The sequence below is a fragment of the Crocuta crocuta genome, unplaced genomic scaffold, assembly GCF_008692635.1.
Source record: "Crocuta crocuta isolate KB4526 unplaced genomic scaffold, BGI_CrCroc_1.0 scaffold19, whole genome shotgun sequence".
Lineage (NCBI taxonomy): Eukaryota > Metazoa > Chordata > Mammalia > Carnivora > Hyaenidae > Crocuta > Crocuta crocuta.
The window spans coordinates 3,173,542-3,192,372 of NW_027551565.1; the positions used below are offsets into that span (position 1 = coordinate 3,173,542).

The 18,831-nt window shown below is 40.4% G+C and overlaps 1 protein-coding gene across 1 annotated transcript in view; it reads right to left on the bottom strand.

Annotated features, from left to right (window-relative positions):
* PLCH1 (phospholipase C eta 1) overlaps positions 1-18,831 on the bottom strand; it is a 204,414-nt gene that overhangs the window by 28,206 nt on the left and 157,377 nt on the right. The window contains exons 10-12 of the mRNA XM_077750100.1: positions 15,668-15,839; positions 11,615-11,722; positions 2,705-2,866 (exon numbers count right to left, since the gene is read on the bottom strand). Coding sequence (XP_077606226.1) covers positions 2,705-2,866; positions 11,615-11,722; positions 15,668-15,839 — 442 coding nt within the window. The remainder of the gene's footprint in view (positions 1-2,704; positions 2,867-11,614; positions 11,723-15,667; positions 15,840-18,831) is intronic.

The window sequence follows — 18,831 nt, forward strand, 5'->3', positions numbered from 1 at the left end:
ATCTAGACAGTTGCCACTGGTATGTAAAGACAGAAGTAGATTCAAGAACTCCAAAGAAGGCAGGCATCTTTCTTGTGTCTACTAAGGTCTTCTAGGCTGAAGGATGAGCACTTCATTCTTGTTTTACTTCAGGGCTCTCCTGGGCCAAGACGGCATAGGAGAACACAATGGTGCATTGCTGAATGACAGCCTAGCAAGAAGGAAGCCAGGATGACATGCTACCCTGAACCACACAGAATAACTTCAGCCTTGGATCTCAATATGCATGTGTATTCAACACAGACGTACTTCTCTCAACAGCAACTTGTCTTTGCCTGTCCACTGAACCAACGCTGTGTTTTGAAAACAGCAATGTTGAAAACCTCAACACTTTACAGCCAACTTTATTAAAGTTACAGGCTCCACTTTATCAGTCTAACCCATCCTTATAGTCACCCAGATTTAATGGAAAGTAAAAAATAAGCAAAAGGGGAATGAGTTTTGCTCCACCACATCTTGGAACATTGAGATCTCTTATTATCTTCTCTGATAGGGAAGTTACCATTAGGATTTCCTTCATGAGCAGCAAAAGAAAGATGGGTTTAATATGTTTTATCCAAAATCTCCAACACCTGCTGTGGCCTGTCCCATTGAAATGATCTAGGATGGACCAAAAACTTCTCCAAAAGCATCAGGGGAAGTGATTAGCCCAGATTAGGTAATGAGACTTCAGTAAGAACAAGAAGCAGAATCAAGCTGAGCTAACCAAATAAGCTACCTGATTTTATAGACATTTGTGTGGCTGAAACTAAGTGGCTGGAAGGAGAGGGGGAGGGGGAGAAGCTTACTGCTATTTATAAGAAATTTTAAATAAAATTCAAAATTGTATGATCAATGGTAATGGCAGTAATGCTGTAATTTACATGTTGGTTGCCTCCCCGATATTCCATTCTGCTCCTCTAACATGCAGCTTCAGAGGGGCTGACCTTGGCACCACTTCCAAGAGTAAGTTCTCCATGGCCTTAACAAGACAATATTATCTTATATCCTTGGTAAGTTATTGCTCCAGGAAGAAACAATAGGATGGGAGTGGGCGCATGAGCTAAGCTGCCCAACCAGAGCTGAGCACAAACTCTAGAGAGTAACCACCAACACTAGGTTGTCACTTAGATTCAAGGGTGATCACCCCCTATGGTCCTCCCTCTGCCTGAGGATTCCTGAGTCCTGAGGGACGGGCGCCCCTAGCGGGGAAGTCAGCTAGTGGCCGAGCCAGTTGAGCTCAGGGATCTCCTCTAGGCCAGAATAAGTGCCCTCAATGCCCTGCAAATGCAATAGCTTATAATAAACCCACCCTCCTTCTTCCCTGCCCATTTCTGATATTTCTATTAGAAAGTAGAGTTAAAATCACAGCCAAAGCCCAAATCATTCATTCATTCAACAACTTAATATGAAAGTTGTACTAAGGCCCAGGCACTATAAGCCAGAAAATCAATGGTTATTAGGACTGACATAGTTCTTGTCTCCATGGAATCTATAATCTACACGAAAGACAGATATTGAACAAATAATTACAAATGTGTAAAACAAACAAACAAACAAACAATCTACTTAGAAGAGAAGGTATAAGGGGTGCCTGGGTGGCTTAGTCGGTTAAGCGTCCGACTTTCGCTTAGGTCATGATCTCGCGGTTCGTGGGTTTGGGCCCCGCGTCGGGCTCTGTGCTGACTGCCAGCTCAGAGCCTGGAGCCTGTTTCAGTCTGTGACTCCCTCTCTCTCTGACCCTCCCCTGCTCACACTGTCTCTCTCTCTCTCCTAGAAATAAATTTAAAAAAAAAATTAAAAAAAAAAAAAAAAGAAGAGAAGGTATAAGAGGCTACCCTGGACAATATAAAGGGGAAAACTAACCTAATCCCAGGTCAAGGCAGGACTCATTTGGGGCATCACACTGAAGCTGGAATTTAAAAGACTAAGTAGGAGTTAGCAAGAGCAGATGTAGGAATGGAGTGTTCCGGGAACAGAGTGTGAGGGAACAAAATGTGAGGAAGACCATGGCATACAGACAGTTGTGGTTGGTGGGACAATGGTGGGAAGCAGTGTGACATGGAAAATGAGAAGCCATGAGACGTAGATAAGGATTAAATGACACCTTGAAAGCCTGGTTAAAGAGTTTGTAATTTATCTCAGTCATAATGGGAAACCACTGAAGAATTTTAAATAGTAGAGTGACATGATCAGATTTACATTTTTAAAACATCATGCTAATTTCAGAGTGAAGATTAGGATTGAAGGAGGGCAAGAAAGGTCTAGGTGACAGTTGACATTGGCCTAGATCAGGACCCAGCCATGGACAAGGGAAGACACACTCAAGGAAGTGCGATCAACGCAGCACAGAGGATGACTGACAGGAGTAGCGGAGGGTAAAGCATGTGGTAGGCTCGAGGTCTTCCCTCACCTGAGCAGGCATGGGGAAGATGCGTCCAGGGCCACAGCACTTTGCTCTGAGGGTCCCAATGAAGCAGTATTTGAGTTATTTCCACCCCTGCCCATCCACTTTTAACAATTTCTCCCATCGTTTTGCAATAGGAGATTTTCATTTCTCAAGTAATATAAGGATAGAAATGGAAGAAACTGGAGAAGCATTTCACGAATGACAAATGATTAGAAGCAGAGTATGAGGTCTATTCTTTTTCCTGTTAAAGGACAAGTCCAAGAGAGAACTGTGTACCTGTTTCAGATGTGCATTTAAGCCTTCATGTGTGGCCTTCAATAGTGCCCTCACTGTGAAACTATCAGGATCTTCTTTGTCTCGAATTTGAGATTCTTTTAACAGTGACTCCAGTTTTTTCCTTATGAAAGACTCCACCTGATGCTCAGTGGTCCCATTATTCTGCAAAGAATTAAGCAATGGAAATTATTTCCCTTAAGAAACACAGAATCAGTTAGAACACACCCTTTGTTCAAGCCACCACTGCTTCTATAATTTGATTATCTTTCAATTACCTGTAAGAAGTTAAGCACATTATACTATATTGGTTCTTCCCCCCACAAACACACACACATGCTGACCCCCCAAAATAATGATTATTATGACTAGACTCAACCCCCAAGAATCTTACCATTTTCATTTCAGAGATACGAAATCTGATGTTTAGAGAAATTAAATTGCTCAAGGTTACAAAGCTAGCAAGTAGCTGAGGCAGAATTCAAACACAGATTTCCTAAATGCTTCCCACCATGAACCATTGCTTGCTTACTCTCTCACTCTCTATCCCTTTCTTTCTTTTTCTTTCCTTCCTTCCTTCCTTCCTTTCTTCCTTCCTCTTCCTTCCCTCCCTCTGTCTCTCTTTCCCTCCCTCCCCCTTTTTCTCATGGGAAAGTGGTGGGAAGGTGTGGAGAGGAAAGAGAGAGAATCTCAAGCAAGCTCGACACTCAATGTGGAGCCCAATGTGGGGCTTAATCTCACGACCCTGGGATCATGATGACCTGAGCCAAAACCAAGAATCAGATGCTAAACCACTGAGCCACCCAAGCACCTCTACATTGCATTCTCTTTCTCTTTTTCTTAAATGTTTATTTATTTTTGAGAGAGAGAAAGAGAAGAGAGAGAGCAAGCATGAGAGGGGGAGGGGCAGAGGGAGAAGAGGACAGAGGATCCGAAGCAGGCTCTGCGCCTCAGACAGCAAGAGAGCCAGATATGGGGCTCAAACTCACAAACTATGAGATCATGATCTGAGCTGAAGTTGGATGCTAAACCAACACAGCCACCCAGATGTCCAAAATATGCTATTTTTAAAAAATCCCTTCCTTCACTGAAGGAGAAAGAACGCTATGGAAATCTCTGGAATCAAAAAATATTCTGAGATAAAAATTTCTTTGGTATCTCTGATTCCAATGTGTAATGAAAGGGAACTCACTACTGACCTGTGCTATGATTCATCATTATAATTACCTTAAGATCAGAAATGTTTTGGATAATCAAGCTATATTCACATCCAGATGACAACTTAGGCAAATTTTAGGTGAACAAGGGACATAATTTCCTTGAAGTCTTCCTTAGTGTGGCTTTTTGGCCCCCTTGCTCTGCCTGACACCAGGGGCCCTGGGCTGTTCAGCTCCTTTCACCTCTCTCTAGACCCAGCAATCGTCCTTAATTCTTCAGTCACCTCTGGAGGCCAGCCCCAGCCACAGGGAAGGAAGAGTGGTCCTCCTTGCACATTTGTTACTAAGAGGTCATTATATTTAAACCCTGCAGAACCAGGCAGTTTTCTGGTAATGCCTTCCACTTTCACAAAATCTTATAAGAGAGAAGCAATATAAATGTCCTAAGGGAAATTTGGAAAAGTAAGCCTACACCACAGTAGGTTGCTGACTTTCCCTGTATTAAAATCACATGCACAAATGTCTTTAATAGATCTAGTTAACAAGGCACTCTACTTCACTGGAGGCCCTTGGGGCCTGAAGGAGAGATGCAAAGATGGGAAAGAGCTGCTCTGCATGCTGCCTGTGCCTAAGGAGATGCTACAGATGCCTATGAAAGCACAGGCTCCCGGTACGACAGCAGTTCTGAGAAGGAGCACGGCATCCCTCCCCCAGTGACCAAGAAGTCGTCCAAGAAGAACTGGACATGTCTGGGGCTCTGCAACAGTGAGGAAGAGGGGAGCGTTCCCATCCTCCAGAGGCTTCACGTCAGAGGCTTCTGATCTTAGTGATGTGTGCTCTGTATACACAGGGGCAAATTAGTCCTCCTAGAACACAAGTTCGTGGAAGAGGGTACTAGCGGATAAAGCTAGAAATGTACGTTAGGGCCAGATAGTAGAGGCACTTGGATGCAAGAAGGGTGGAGTTGCTGAGAGTCTCCAGGTAGGTACGTGTCTGAGTAGCACTTTAGCAATACTACTAACCTGGCAGCATGAGCAGAAAAAGGACCAGGGCCTAAAGAGGAAAAGCCAGACACACTGGTTCCTCCTACCAGTACTAGGAGCCTAGGCCAATGTGCTGGGGAGGGATTTAACAAAGATGAGGTTTTGAGAGCAAAATTCATGTTGCATAGAACAAACCCATCAGGCCATTACATGCGAGGTGAGAAACATTACTAAGGCACAACTCTGCTGTCTCAGAACCCTTGGTGCCATGGACAAGACAAACACATGAATGGATAACTACACAAGCAGGTACAAATGGTAGTAGTCAGGAGTGTCATGGGCATAGAGAGGAGGGACACCTCAACCAGCCTTGGGAGGGTGGGAAAGACTTCCAAGAGTAGAAGAAATTGGAGTCAACCCTTAAATGATGAGTATAGTTGTCTTCTATGGCTGCTGTAACGAGTTACTACAAATCTCATAGCTTAAAACAACAGAAATTTGGGGGTATCCGGGTGGCTCTTGATTTCAGCTCAGGTCATGACCTCATGGTCGTGAGATTGAGTCCCACTGCTGGGCTCTGCACCACACATGGAGCCTACTTGGGATTCTCTCTCTCTCTCTTTCTCTCTCTCTCTCTCTCTGTCACCTTCCCTCCCTCTGACCCTCTCCCCTGCCCTGCCATGCTCTCTCTAAAATAAAATTAAAAATTAAAAAAAGAGACAGAAGTGTAAAATCGAGGCATCAGCAGAGCTGATCTTCCCTTGCTTTTTCCAACTTCTGGTGGCTCATGGCATTCTTTGCCTTATCAGCATAACTCAAGTAACCTCTTTTCTTCACATGGCCTTCTTCTGTGTGTCCCCTGCTTCTGCTGTGTCTTCTCCTCTTCTTATGAGGACACTCATCATTGAATATTTAAGGCCCACGTGGTTATTCCAGGATGACCTCATCTCCACAGCCCTAAATTAACAACATCTACAAAGACTCTTTTCCAAATAAGGTCTTAGGTATCAGGGTGTATGACTTGAACAAGGTTGTGAGCCTCCTACGATAAATAAGAATTGATGATGTTGCAGAGAGTAGAGTAACAGCACTCCAACATGGGTAAAAGTGCAGAGAAAACCAACGGTAGCAATAAGAACAAGTAACCACATGAACATGGAAAAAAGCACAAGGGAATATAGCAAAAGCAGCTAAGACTGTATATGGTGCTAAGATTCACAAAATGCAGTCACATACTGATTCTTTATCTGAGCTGCCTGGCACCCTTTAAGGTAGCACTAGGGTTAGCCAAATTTTACTCATGAGATAGAGGCAGAAAGATTCAAAACTTGCCCAAAAACATGCCTAGGAAAAGGCTGAATTGGGACATGAACCTAAGACTTCCAATTCAAAATTCTGTGTCTATTTCACCATATAATGCTGCAGCCATCCCTCTCATACTGTTACAGAAAAAGATAAATTCTTGAGTTCAATTAATCATGAGCAGGCTTATACTTTGACAACCATTATTCTTTTTTTTTTTTTTAGTTTTTTATTTTGAGAGAGAGAAAGCATGTGTGCAAGCAGGGGACAGGTAGAGAGAGAGAAAGGGAGAGGATCTGTGCTATCAGTGCAGAGCCCAACTCGGGGCTCAATCCCATGAGCCATGAGATCATGACCTGAACCGAAATCAAAAGTCTGCCACTTAACCAACTAAGGCACTCAGATGACCCTTGACAGCTGTTATTCTTGTAGGACACCTGGGAACCATATCGCCACAATCCCTCTGTGGGAAATAGTAGGTGTTACTTATCAAGTTCAGAAGGAAAAGAATTCCAGGTCAACACATCAGATCAAGTGACCCAGAGCCTGGCAGGGAGCACATTTGTTGGGAGGGCCAAAAGTGAAGGCATACATAGCATGCTGAAAGAGCACCTAGCATGCCCAGGTTATACAGAAGGCCCCAAATAAATATCAGCCTCCTTCCCTGGCTCACGGCTGCAGAAGCCAGAGATAGTGAGGAGATGAACTGTGGCCGCTATACCCAGATACTTTCACTGTCAGCAAAGCAGAGTTGAAAATACAAAGCCTGGCTGACCAGTGCTGGAATTAATAAAGACTTAATACAAAGGCTCTAATTATTCACTTCACATCCTCTAAACACTGGGAGTTGCTGAAGGAATGATATTACTACCTGTTGATCTTTCTCTTCTCTGTGATGTACAGCACAAGAAAATTCATAGCCATGGAGAACAAATAAACGTACGGCTGAGGTTTCATTAATGTGGTATCATTCGGTCCCAGAACCCAGGAGCACTACTGAAAGAAAGCTGAGACAGACACTTAACCCCTCGACCTGTCAGCCACTGTGCAGCTGCAGCAGGGACCACAGCTGAAAGCTACATGCATCTCACTCTTTTGTTCCCTGAGCCAGAGGCAGAGGAAGGATGCTGCAGTCCCCTGCGTGGGAGGGGTCAGGGGAGGGAGAAGGTGCAGGAAGCAGCCCTTTAAGATGGTTGGGAGTAGTTTCCACCAGAGAAGAAACAGGGTTCCTAATTCCTGTTCCTGAAAGGTAAATCAGATCTAGGAATATCTACCAAAAATAAATAACACATTCTTGTTTATTCTCCAGTGCAAAATTGAAGGACTGGAAAAGTAGAGAGCCAGAACCACAGCTACTACCCCAGGCTGGGAAACAGCACAAAAGGGGAGGAACTGGGTTGGCAGGGAAGCCCTTTAAAGAGGCACCCTCTCAAACAGAGGTGCTCCACTTCTGCTGCCCACCAGAACCACCAGGGAGTGTTCCCAAATCCCAGGCCCCACCCCAGACCAACTACATGCGAATCTCGGGGCTAGGGCCTGGGCACTGGGATTTTTGAAAGCTCCCCTGTCATTCCAATGTGCAGTCAAAGCTGAGGACTTTTACTTTCAAACAAAACACGGCATATCTCACCATCCCCAAATGCTTCTTTCCCTGTCCCCAGGCTAAAATTTGGAGACAGGAAGGATAATGTATTAGTCACCCTTTGTAAGGGCCTCAGAGCTTTCCAAGCCTGGTATCTGAAGGTCTTGGGCTGAAGAACAGCTGCTTCTCAGCCATCCAAGTGTGTGCATTTACTGTTATCCTCTGTCTCTTCCCTGCTCCTTTAGCTCTCTTAGAGCACCCTCTGTTCAAGGTCAAGCTCAAGACTTACATTAGCAATAACTGTGCTACTGCTATTCTTATTATGAACAATATCTAATGTTTATTGAGCACAAATCACATGCCAGGAACTGTTCTGAGTTCTTTACAGAGTGTGAAGAAGTTGTTACTTGTTACCATACGAGGGCTGGTTTAAAACTTGCTGGAAGGCTTAGTATTTATGGGCTGAGCTTCATGTGTAAGACAGCTAATATTTGTGCCTAAGAGGCTGGCTGAATATAGATTCACAGAGCACAAGAAAAAAGATAGTGAATAACTCAGCGAACAAGAAAAATACCATTGAAGTTGAAATATAGGGGTAGAAAGTAAGTCACATTGACGTTAGAGGATCCTGTAAAGATGAATAATGGGGAGTTGGACTCATTGAATCAAATCTGTTAGATAAATGTACTGTGGTTGAAAGGAAACTGTCCCCTGTGTATTTTGAGCTGTGTGATTCTTGAGTCACTGAACACACTGACTTTTCCATAGGGCTTATATACCATGGGCCAGATTTTGTCTGTGGGTGAAACCACAAAATATATCAGGATTTTGTCTGTGGCAAAAGCCACAAAACATATCAGTCAGAAGCTTTAAGCGTTCAATTAATTCAATAACTGAAAGATTTATTGAACGAGCAAAAAAAAATGTTGGTGTGGTTTGAATCCCTTAGTTAGAAGTAACCATAGACCAGGAAGAATAAGAAGACCTGTGTGAAGGTCCTGCCTCCCACTCTGCTTCTAACACCAGGTAATATGGGGGAACCTCAAGTCCTGCTTGTGGACTTTGCATTTGCTGTTCCCTCTGCCTGGAACATTCTTCCCCAGATATCAGCACAGCTAACTCTTCACTACTTCCAGGTGTTTGCTCATATGCTATCTTCTCTTTGAGACCATTCCTCACCAACCTCTAAAACTTCAATAGACTCTTCACATAGGATACATGCACATGCCTACACCCACATACACACATACATGCACACACACACACACACTGCCACACACATGTCCGCACGTGCATGCCGACATATGTGCATGCACACACACACACACAGGCACTTTCTATACTTTTCCCTACCTTTTTTTCCCTTTAGCACTTATCACCACCTAGTACCTTATATAGGTTACTTATTTGTTTTATTTCTTACTTATGCTCCTCTTCCCCAGTAATGTGTAAACTTCATGAAGGCAAAGATTTCTGTGTGTTTTGTTCACAGATATGTGCCCAACACCTCCAACATGATGACTGCATTTCCAAAAAGCGATGCTCAATAAAAAATTAGTGTTGAACACACTAATGGGTCTTGTATAAGTCTCATGAGAGTCAGTGATCTGGTATTCATAAATGCTAAGTTAAAGTGTTTATTTATTGCAATAATTCAGATATAATTTGTAAATCTAACCACATGCTGTTAACTTAAAACTGAGGTTAAGAATTCCTCTAAGGTAATTATTGGTTTCACATCAGCTATTCACAGTACATCCTCTTTTGTAGAAATGTGATCGGGCAATTTACATTCAACACTCAAATAAGGCATCTGAACCCTGTGCAGACATTAAGACTATAAACTGACTGATTACAGAATTACACTTTGGCTTTAAACACAGCACTGCCTTTTCTCAGAAGGGCTCAATAATAGGAAAAAAGGGATTTAAAAAAGTGGAGTAAAAACCTTATATATTTCCACTGGAATATTGGTTCCTTTAAGTATTTTCTCTCCTAGAGTCTAGCAAAGAGATACCTGTAAAACTTCACAATTTAGTTGCTCTTTGCTTTTACTAAAGCCAGAATCAAAGAATCCAAATAAAAGATCATATCTATCTTTACAGAATCATGTTCTAAACTATCTACCTGTATGGCTTCCTAGAAACCAACTAGAAGGCTTTGAAGATGGGAGGAATCAGCTGGGTATTTTCACAGGTGAAGTTACTGATTTGTTTCCATAAAACTACAGCAAACTCTCCTTTATAATTATAGATACTTCACACAAAAAGTTAGGAGCTCACTGATAGTAGAAGAAAAATTATATAACTGGATGGATTTAGAAACTAGAACAAGTTGGGTTTTACTCAGAGCAATAAATGACTACACTGTGATAATAGTTAAATTTCCATCACTCGTTTTCACTAAAAACAGTTATTTCCAAACTACATACTTCAGTCAAGCCTGTTTTCTGCTTTCAAATGAGACTACTCTGAAGGTGGTAATCAAGAGATTTTGGGGGGAAAGATGCAAAGATAATGAAGATCAGAGACAAAAATTTGGTTTTTAAAATAAAGCTTAAAAAATAGAGCTACATTATCCATAATTGCATGTGAGGAATTACAAAAAGAGTAAATATCTGAAAGAGTAAAAAGTAAACTATTTAACATATTAACCATTTTCACTTATGTAAATCTATTTAGATTGATTTTCTATGACCATAGCCCTGTTGGGTGTATATGGCTGCACTAATATAAACTATAAAAGGCAACAGAGTAATACAGACAGTAATTTTTCCTTTCAGTTCAAGCTGAATCTTTCCCACTTCATCCTTTTTAAACTGCATTAAAGCCAAGAAAAAAGTGTCTACTGAGACAATGGCTGTCATTGTACTCCTGCCCCATTGGTAATAATCTGACTCCCTTTGGTAACTGCAGGAAGCCATATTCATTACTATTATTTCAAAGAGAACGGACTGTTTTTCAGAATGTAATAACTGAATTCAGGGCAATGTTGTAAACTTGAATATTTTGTACAAAACTTATCTGTTTTTTTAAGGTAAGAATAATAATCCTGATATTTAGAGGAATACCACTTATCCATAAAAATGAAACTGCAAACCCTCTAACAAACTAATGTGTGTGGGGGGGGCAGGGGGAGGCTACTCTCAGCCTGTCACGTGATCCTGACAATCATATGAGTTGTAGAGGTGAGAGGTGGCCAAGAAATCCTAGCCCCCCATGAGGAGGTAGGGAGGGGGTATCTCTTTAAGCTCTACATTCCTTCTGGGTTTGCATTTCCTTTAGATTACCTGAATAAATGATTTTTTTCTATGAAGGCAGTTCCTTGATCTCAGACAGGAGTCTGAAGCACCATTCAGACAGTAAACTACCCTATGCTATTTTATCCTAGATGTGGCAAATTAAAGATTTAGCCATGAGTCCTATTTCTGGAAGAGCTTGGAAATCCACTGATCCAAAGAATCTTCTCAGGGCAAGGATGGGAATCCTAGAGGAGCAGACCACATTCCATTGGGTTCTGTAAGCCACCCGTGACAAGGAGCATAGTGGGCTGCCAGCAAGAGGCTGAGGCGATAATGCTAAAGCCAGTTTCGTTCAGCAAAGACCGTGACATTTCCAACAGCAATTTGAGTTTTGACAAACTTGTAATAGGAGAGGATTTGTCCCTAGAGAGAAGGTCAAAAGGGTTAATCACGAACACTCCTTCCAACTGTAAGACACAAAAATCCTTGACTCAATAAGCATCTGAGCGTGTTTCCCCCAAAACTAAGTAACGTTCAACAAATATCCCTTTTACACCAGAGTCACCATATGTGTGAGGATTCCAAGGCAGCAGTAGTTTCTACTGCAACACGCTGAGAGTAAACATTATAACTAAGTCTGTAACTTACATAATGGAGCTTGAATTTGCACTCATCTTCAATTTCATCTGCGCTGTCTTCATCAGAAACTTCCCCTTCCTCTGCATCATCCCCGAGGTGATAAGGCAACTTCTTGCCCTGAAATAGAGCAACACACCCAATTTAAAAATGAAAACAGTGTGGTTGTCTGACGTTTGAGGCAGGTTCACTTGGTAGCATCTAGAGCACGTGCCGACACCTTAGCTTGGAGAGGCTGCAAAAGCAAATGTCTAGCATGTTCAGCCACTAGGTAGGGATTCCTTAAACTACAGAGATGGGGATTGGGGGGCAGGCAGCCAGCTGGCTCAATCAGTTAAGCATCCAACTCTTGGTCTCAGCTCAGGTCATGATTTCACAGTTTTGTGGGTCTGAGCCCCACTTCAGGCTCTAAGCTGGTAGCGTGGAGCCTGCTTGGGATTCTCTTTCCCTCTCTGCCTGCCCCTCCTCTGCTTACGCACTGTCTCTGTCTCTCTCAAAATAAATAAATTAACTTAAAACAACAACAACAACAACAACATAGGGATGGGGGGAGTTCCTTAGACATGGAAAGATGTTCTTATGCTTCACAGCCAAAAATAATGATAAACTTCTAAACATCCCAGACTGCTATCCAGGCTGATCTTCTCTAAACACAAACCCCAGTAACTTCTCATTCTCCTACTTGCCACACCACTATTGGTTGTCTTCAGCGTGCTGGATGTTTTCCTCACCCACCTCCTCTACGCACAGGACCACCGCCATAGCCAGGTTTTCAGAGAACTCTCCGTCCCCATTTTTCTATACCTTCCCTGATACCCAGAGCTGTTGACCTTGGGTCCTTAGCACAGTGATAGTTTCAAAGCTGACTAAATCATTTACACAATGAAAACGAATCCATATTAAGACTCTAAAGTCTTGGGGTTTGGATACTTAAACATGTTCTTCAACTTATAGAGGGTCATTTATAGGACTGAGAGGGTGAGATTTAATTTCCCTTTGTACTGATATAGATTACACTCCTTATTTGTATGTGCTATCTGCAAAGTGAAAACTAAACTCTTCTCCTTTCTTTTTCACACAAACATTTGTAGAGATAGATATAGATACATAGATATACACACACATAATTCTAAGTAAATATGGCAGAACATTTTTTCACTTCCTCTGTATCATTAATAACAAAAGAGCTCAAAATTAAAGCATTTATGTCCATATATTGATTTAAGTCTTTTCTGGTACAGAAGACTTCTATAAAATGAATTTATTTTTCTTTATTTTAGAGGGCACTATAGAGTAGCTATGTGAATATAGCAGCAACAGAGATAAGTCACTCAACTTAGTGGTGACCAGACCTGTTCAGAAATGTATACACATCAAGTTAATCCCCTCCTTCATTTATTCACCACCAACTACTTATTCAGAGTCAACTTTCTTTTGGGTACAATGACAGATAGCCAAAATGGATCTGTGCACAAGAGATCTGAAATGTAACGATAGCAATTACCTCTTTGAAATAGAGCAAAGCCAACATATTTTTTACATGTTCAGCAGAACAGAGCTAGCAAATATGAGAAGTAACATCTGCAAGTAAGGAGTAACAATCCTTAAATGATATAAACAGTTCTGATACCACAAGATGGAAACAAAAGTGTGACCATGATGGGCAAGCACTGAAGAGCAGGTAGGGCAGCCACACCAAGCTTTTCTTCGCCTTCATTTAAGTGTGGAGGCAGGTGAGGGAACAAAGACAAAGCTGACTGCTCAGAGCATCCATAGGTACCCCAATTTTCCATCCAATTAAAATGGAATTAAAAGACACGAGGGCCATATTTTTTACCAACTCTTCCACATTTCTGTTTCTCAAAGGATAATTTATCCAGGCACATAGGAAGAAAAGTAATGCAACAAAACATTGTTTCTTGATGCTTCTTATCAACAGTTACACCTAGGGAAAATTATAGAATAAATTAAGGCAGAACTTTAACGTGACTTAAGGAACTTGGCTGTGGTCCAGTAGGTACAAAGAATGCACAGCTGGTTTTTTGGGGATCTCTTTCTGATCTATATATTATTTCATGCAGTAGTTATCAAGAATGAGATTAATTGGTCCCTGATACATAGAAATATCACTAGAGACTGGAATGATAGCTATCACTCAGCTCCAAGCTATACGACCCAAGGAAAGTGGTAATGACTCTGTGATTCACATCTGTAAAAAGAAGCTTAGACTCAATAGTTACAGTTTCTTTCAGCAATAAGAATCTATGGAAAATTATTAAGTTTGTTACTACTTTTGTTCAAAAGCAAACTTTTGTTTACTTTATAGGAGATACGTGTGTATGTGTGTGTGTATCTATGTATTTATATGTATGTATATATGTATGTATATATATATTTAGAAAGTATGTATATTATAATCAATAATAAACAACTTGTCAATCTCTAAAGTGTTAAGTAGCCACTAAAATGGTGCCATTTGGTTCAAAGATTGCTCTGATGCTAAAGGAACACAGGAAAACCCATTCCTTTATTTTTGCTTCAAATGGAAATGTATTGGTCCATAGATCTAGGAGATCTCCTTAAAGTCTGAAGAACATTGCTACTAGCAAATGAACTTTAGATGCCTTAAAATGCTCACAGTCCACACTGCTGCCACTGCTCCCACTGAGTGCCCAGATCGGCTACTTCTGGTGCATCCTGGTGCCCATTCTATGACAAATGACCCAAAGCCGGATTGTGCAGAAGAGACCCGGTTCATATCAAATATCTACCTTAAATTCCACTGTCCAAAAGGGAAGTATTTCAATCAAATGGACTTGCTCTGCGTTTAACCTTCTGACTGCTTGCTAAAGACTATAGGAAACATGGAAACATTTACAAGGCTACTAAGGTGATATTTAGCTTTCTAACCCAGCAATCAGTTTTTACCACAAGAGTGCTTTAGCGAGATTTCAGGAAAATTTACCTTAATGTTATCTCTTACGTTATTTGGAGCTTTTATTCAAAATGCTTTCATACATACAAATGCCCGACCATACCTCTTTGATGAATTCAGTCTATAATTTTCATTTAACTGATAGAGGATGGATTTTGACCTATTCCAAAGATGAATATTTCACATCTTTCCTATTTGCTGACCTCTGTTAGAGACCTTATTAAAGGATTCCTAGGAAATTACATTGTTTGACATTCCTTTGCCTCCTTTGTGATATTTGGGGTTTGGGGTACACATTTCCATTATGTAAAATATGACCCAATTTGAATATTACTACCCTGCTGCTCTTCCTTAGATTTTTGGTATCAAAATAATACAACTATCCAAGGTGGAGTTAGTCCAAACACATAAAATTAACTGGAATTAAATAAAATCACAAAGTCAGCCTGTGAGATTTCAAGTAACTGTTTTTCTGGCTATTCTTTGTATTAATAACATTCATTGCAGGTAGTAAATTTCCTCCCTCAGAAAATCTGTTCATAAAATGTCATTCTCTTCACCTTCTCCTCCTTCACATACACACATGAGTCCTGTGGGGCATTATGTCTGTGACTGTGCTCCGCTGTGAAGTGAGCTCTTCTCACTTACATAACCAAGGCTGATCAACCGTAAAGACTGTTGTTCGTTTTTTCTTTTTCCTTTTCTTTCTTTCTTTCTTTCTTTTTTTTTTTTTTTTTTTGACAGACAGTTATTAGAGCTTGAAATGGGAAAGAAGAATCTGAAAGAAATGCTTTCAGTTATGGACAGAAGGAGCCTTCTGTTGCTCCAATACACATACTTCTGGCCAGTGTAAACTATTACAGATCAAATATGAAATCAAATATTAAATATTTGGCTTATAGTACTGATAGTTTCACTTCACAAAAACATCCCAGAATATGTGGTTAGTTAATATCACGTTTTTCTGAAGGTATAACTATTAATAAATTGAAACAAGACCACACACAAATTTAGGCGACCCTTCATGGATTGACTCTATAATTCTCTTGATAAACCAGTTTTTAGTCCTTAAGGGAGGGAAGGCTTATTTGGTCATCAATGCCTTTTATTGCATTTCTGGAGGTAATTACCTTCACTAAGATTTTGCCTTTCAAACTCTGAGGGCTTGGAAGCTGTTTGGTGTCTCCTGTGTCTACAGATGACAGGTCCAGTTTGTCTCCAAATATTCCTTTCAGGTACTGAGCAATCTTCCTCTGCTGCTGGACACTGCAGTGATTCTCGATGGACAGTATGACCGGAAACCTAAGGGGATAGCAACATATTCTAAAGGCATCAAGTACAGGCAACTCACAGGGGTGTTTGAAAATCACTCTAGATTCACTATGCTCTTACAACCCTAACGACAGTACCTGTGAAAGCAGTAATGACTAAAATGAGAAAGATGAAAAGTGCATTTTTAAAGAAACTCCTCTGGCCAAATACATTTTGCCAGGCATGATGGCTGAACAGAATACCCACCACATGGGATGCCTTCACTTAATGTTTTGCAATTTGAAAAAGGTATATGCATTATATCTCTTTTAAAAGAAAAAAAGAGAAAATTTTAAGAGATACCCCTAAATAAAGAAAACTCCTATAATGTAATTTTGTCTGATCTATTAAAAATCTAAAGGAGAAAAGACAGTCTCTTCAATAAATAGTGCTTAGAAAAACTGAACAGCAATACACAAAAGAATGCAACTGGACCACTTTCTTAGACTACACTCAAAAACAAACTCAAAATGGATTAACGATATAAATGTGAGACTTCAGACCACAAAAATCCTAAAAGAGAACACAGACAGCAATTTTTCTACCATTACCTGTCACCTATATCAACATTTTTCTAGCTAGGTCTCCTAAGGCAAGGGAAATAAAGCAAAAATAAACAATTGGGACTACATCAAAATAAAAAGCTTTTCCATGTGAAAGAAACCATCAGCAAACAAAACAAAAAGACATCCTACTAAATAGAAGATATTTGCAAATGATATATCCAAAAAGGGGTTAATATCCAAAATATAAAAAGCACTCATACAACTCAACACCGACCCCTCCCCAAAAATAATCCAATTAAAAAATAGGCAAAGGACCTATATAGACATTTTTCCAAAAAGATATAAGATGTCCAACAAACACATAAAAAGATGCTCAACATCACTCATCATCAGGAAAATGCGCATCAAAACCACGTAAGATATCACCTTACACCTATCAGAATGGCTAAAATCAAAAACACAAGAAATAACAAGTATTGGTGTAGAGGTGCTTGCTGTTGCTAGGAATGTAAAGTGGTGCAGCCACTGTGGAAAACAGTATGAAGATTCTTCAAAAAATTAAAAATAGAAATACCATATGATCCACTACTTCCACTGCTGATATTCACCCCCCAAGAGCCCCTAATCATTAATTTAAAAACACACACACCTATATGTTATGGTAGCATTATTTACAATAGCCAATATATGGAAGCAACCTAAGTGTCCACTGATAGATGGATCAGGAAGATGTGGTATATATACACCACCTGCGTAACATTCCATTGTATGTATGTGCGCGTGCACACACACATATACATGCAATGGAATATTACACAGACATAACAAAGGATGAGGTTGTACCATCTGCAATAACATGGATGGACCTAAAGGGTATTATGCTAAGTGAAATAAGACTGAGAAAGACAAATTCCATATGATTTCACTCATATATGAAATCTATGGGGAAACAAACACAAATGAATAAACAAACAAGAAGCAGAATCAGGCCTGTAAATACAGAGGACAAAGTGATGATAGCCAGAGAGGAGGGGGATGAGGGGCTGGGCAACATGAGTAAAGGGGAGTGGGAGATGCACACTCCCAGCTATGAAATGAATACATCATGGGAATAAAAGTCACAGTATAAGGAACACCGTCCATGATACTGTAATAATGCTGTATGGTGACGGCTGGTAGCTACGCTTGTGGTGAGCACAGCAGCATAGCATAATGTAAAAACTTGTCAGATCACCATGTTGTACACCTGAAATTAATGTAACATTGTGTGTCAACTATACTCAAAAAAATAAACTTCAGTATGAAAACTTAAATAAATTCAATTTTCAAAAAAAAAGCCTATAAACATACAAGAGACCACAGTGTGTCATTATAGGCAGACATTTACTCTAAAAAATATATTATCAGCCCCCAGCTTGAAAATCACTGTTGAGAACAAAATATCATAATGGAGTTTTGTGATTTATAGCATCCTATGCCAAGCATTTTGAAATCATTTGTATAAAATTATATACTAGTCTTTACTTTCAGAAAGGAAAAAATGTCAAACATTCACTCCCCACAAGCCCTCAGGTTCTGCACAGAGTATTTGAAACCTAAGTAGACTGATTACAAGGACAGCCTGGGGAGTCGGTGGCCAAGGCAGAAAGGCAACAAGGACTGACTGCTGATCTTACTCTTCTTAACACTTTTTTGCTTCAGAGTAATAAATTATTTCAAAATTAGCTTGTTGGGGTTTTCTTCTACTTTTCCATCACATATCTTCTGAAGTAATAGGGAATATCTATTTTCCAGAGTACCTAAGACAATATTTAAATCGGCTAATACATCTATGTAGAGAAAAACAATTTCTTTCTGGGCTGGTCTGACAAAAGCACATGCTCCACAGTGGGGCTATGACTTCCTGAAACTACATCCTTTGCTCATTAGTAAAACTGGACGCCAAAGGCAATATCAGAAGATGAACCTTTTGTGACTAGAGTGGGTTATCTTGCTATAATCTGTGTGCTCTTGTAAGCACATGGGTTTTATTCCAGAATGTTAGAGAGAAAAAGAACAACAAGTGAGCAAGAGATTGTCTATGCAACACATCAAGGCGTTCTAACAATGAATTTTTAAATTATCAATCTGTTTGGGGCACAGTTGGTTAAATGTCTGACTCTTGATTTTGGCTCAGGTCATGGTCTCACGGTTCATGGGTTTGAGCCCTGCATTGGGCTCTGCACAGACAACGCAAGCCTGCTTAAGATTCTCTCTCTCTCTCTCTTTCTCTCTCAAACTAAATAAATTTTTAAAAATAAGTAAACAATCCATCTGTTTATTAAAAGCCTTAGTGTCTAATGTAGCTAAACATGAAGCAGTGCTTCTCAACAGGGAGAGGGGAGACTGTGTGGCACCCTTCCCAAACAGATATTTGTCAATGTCTGAAGACATTTTTGGCAGTCACAATACGGGGGAGGGAGAGAGTACTACTGACA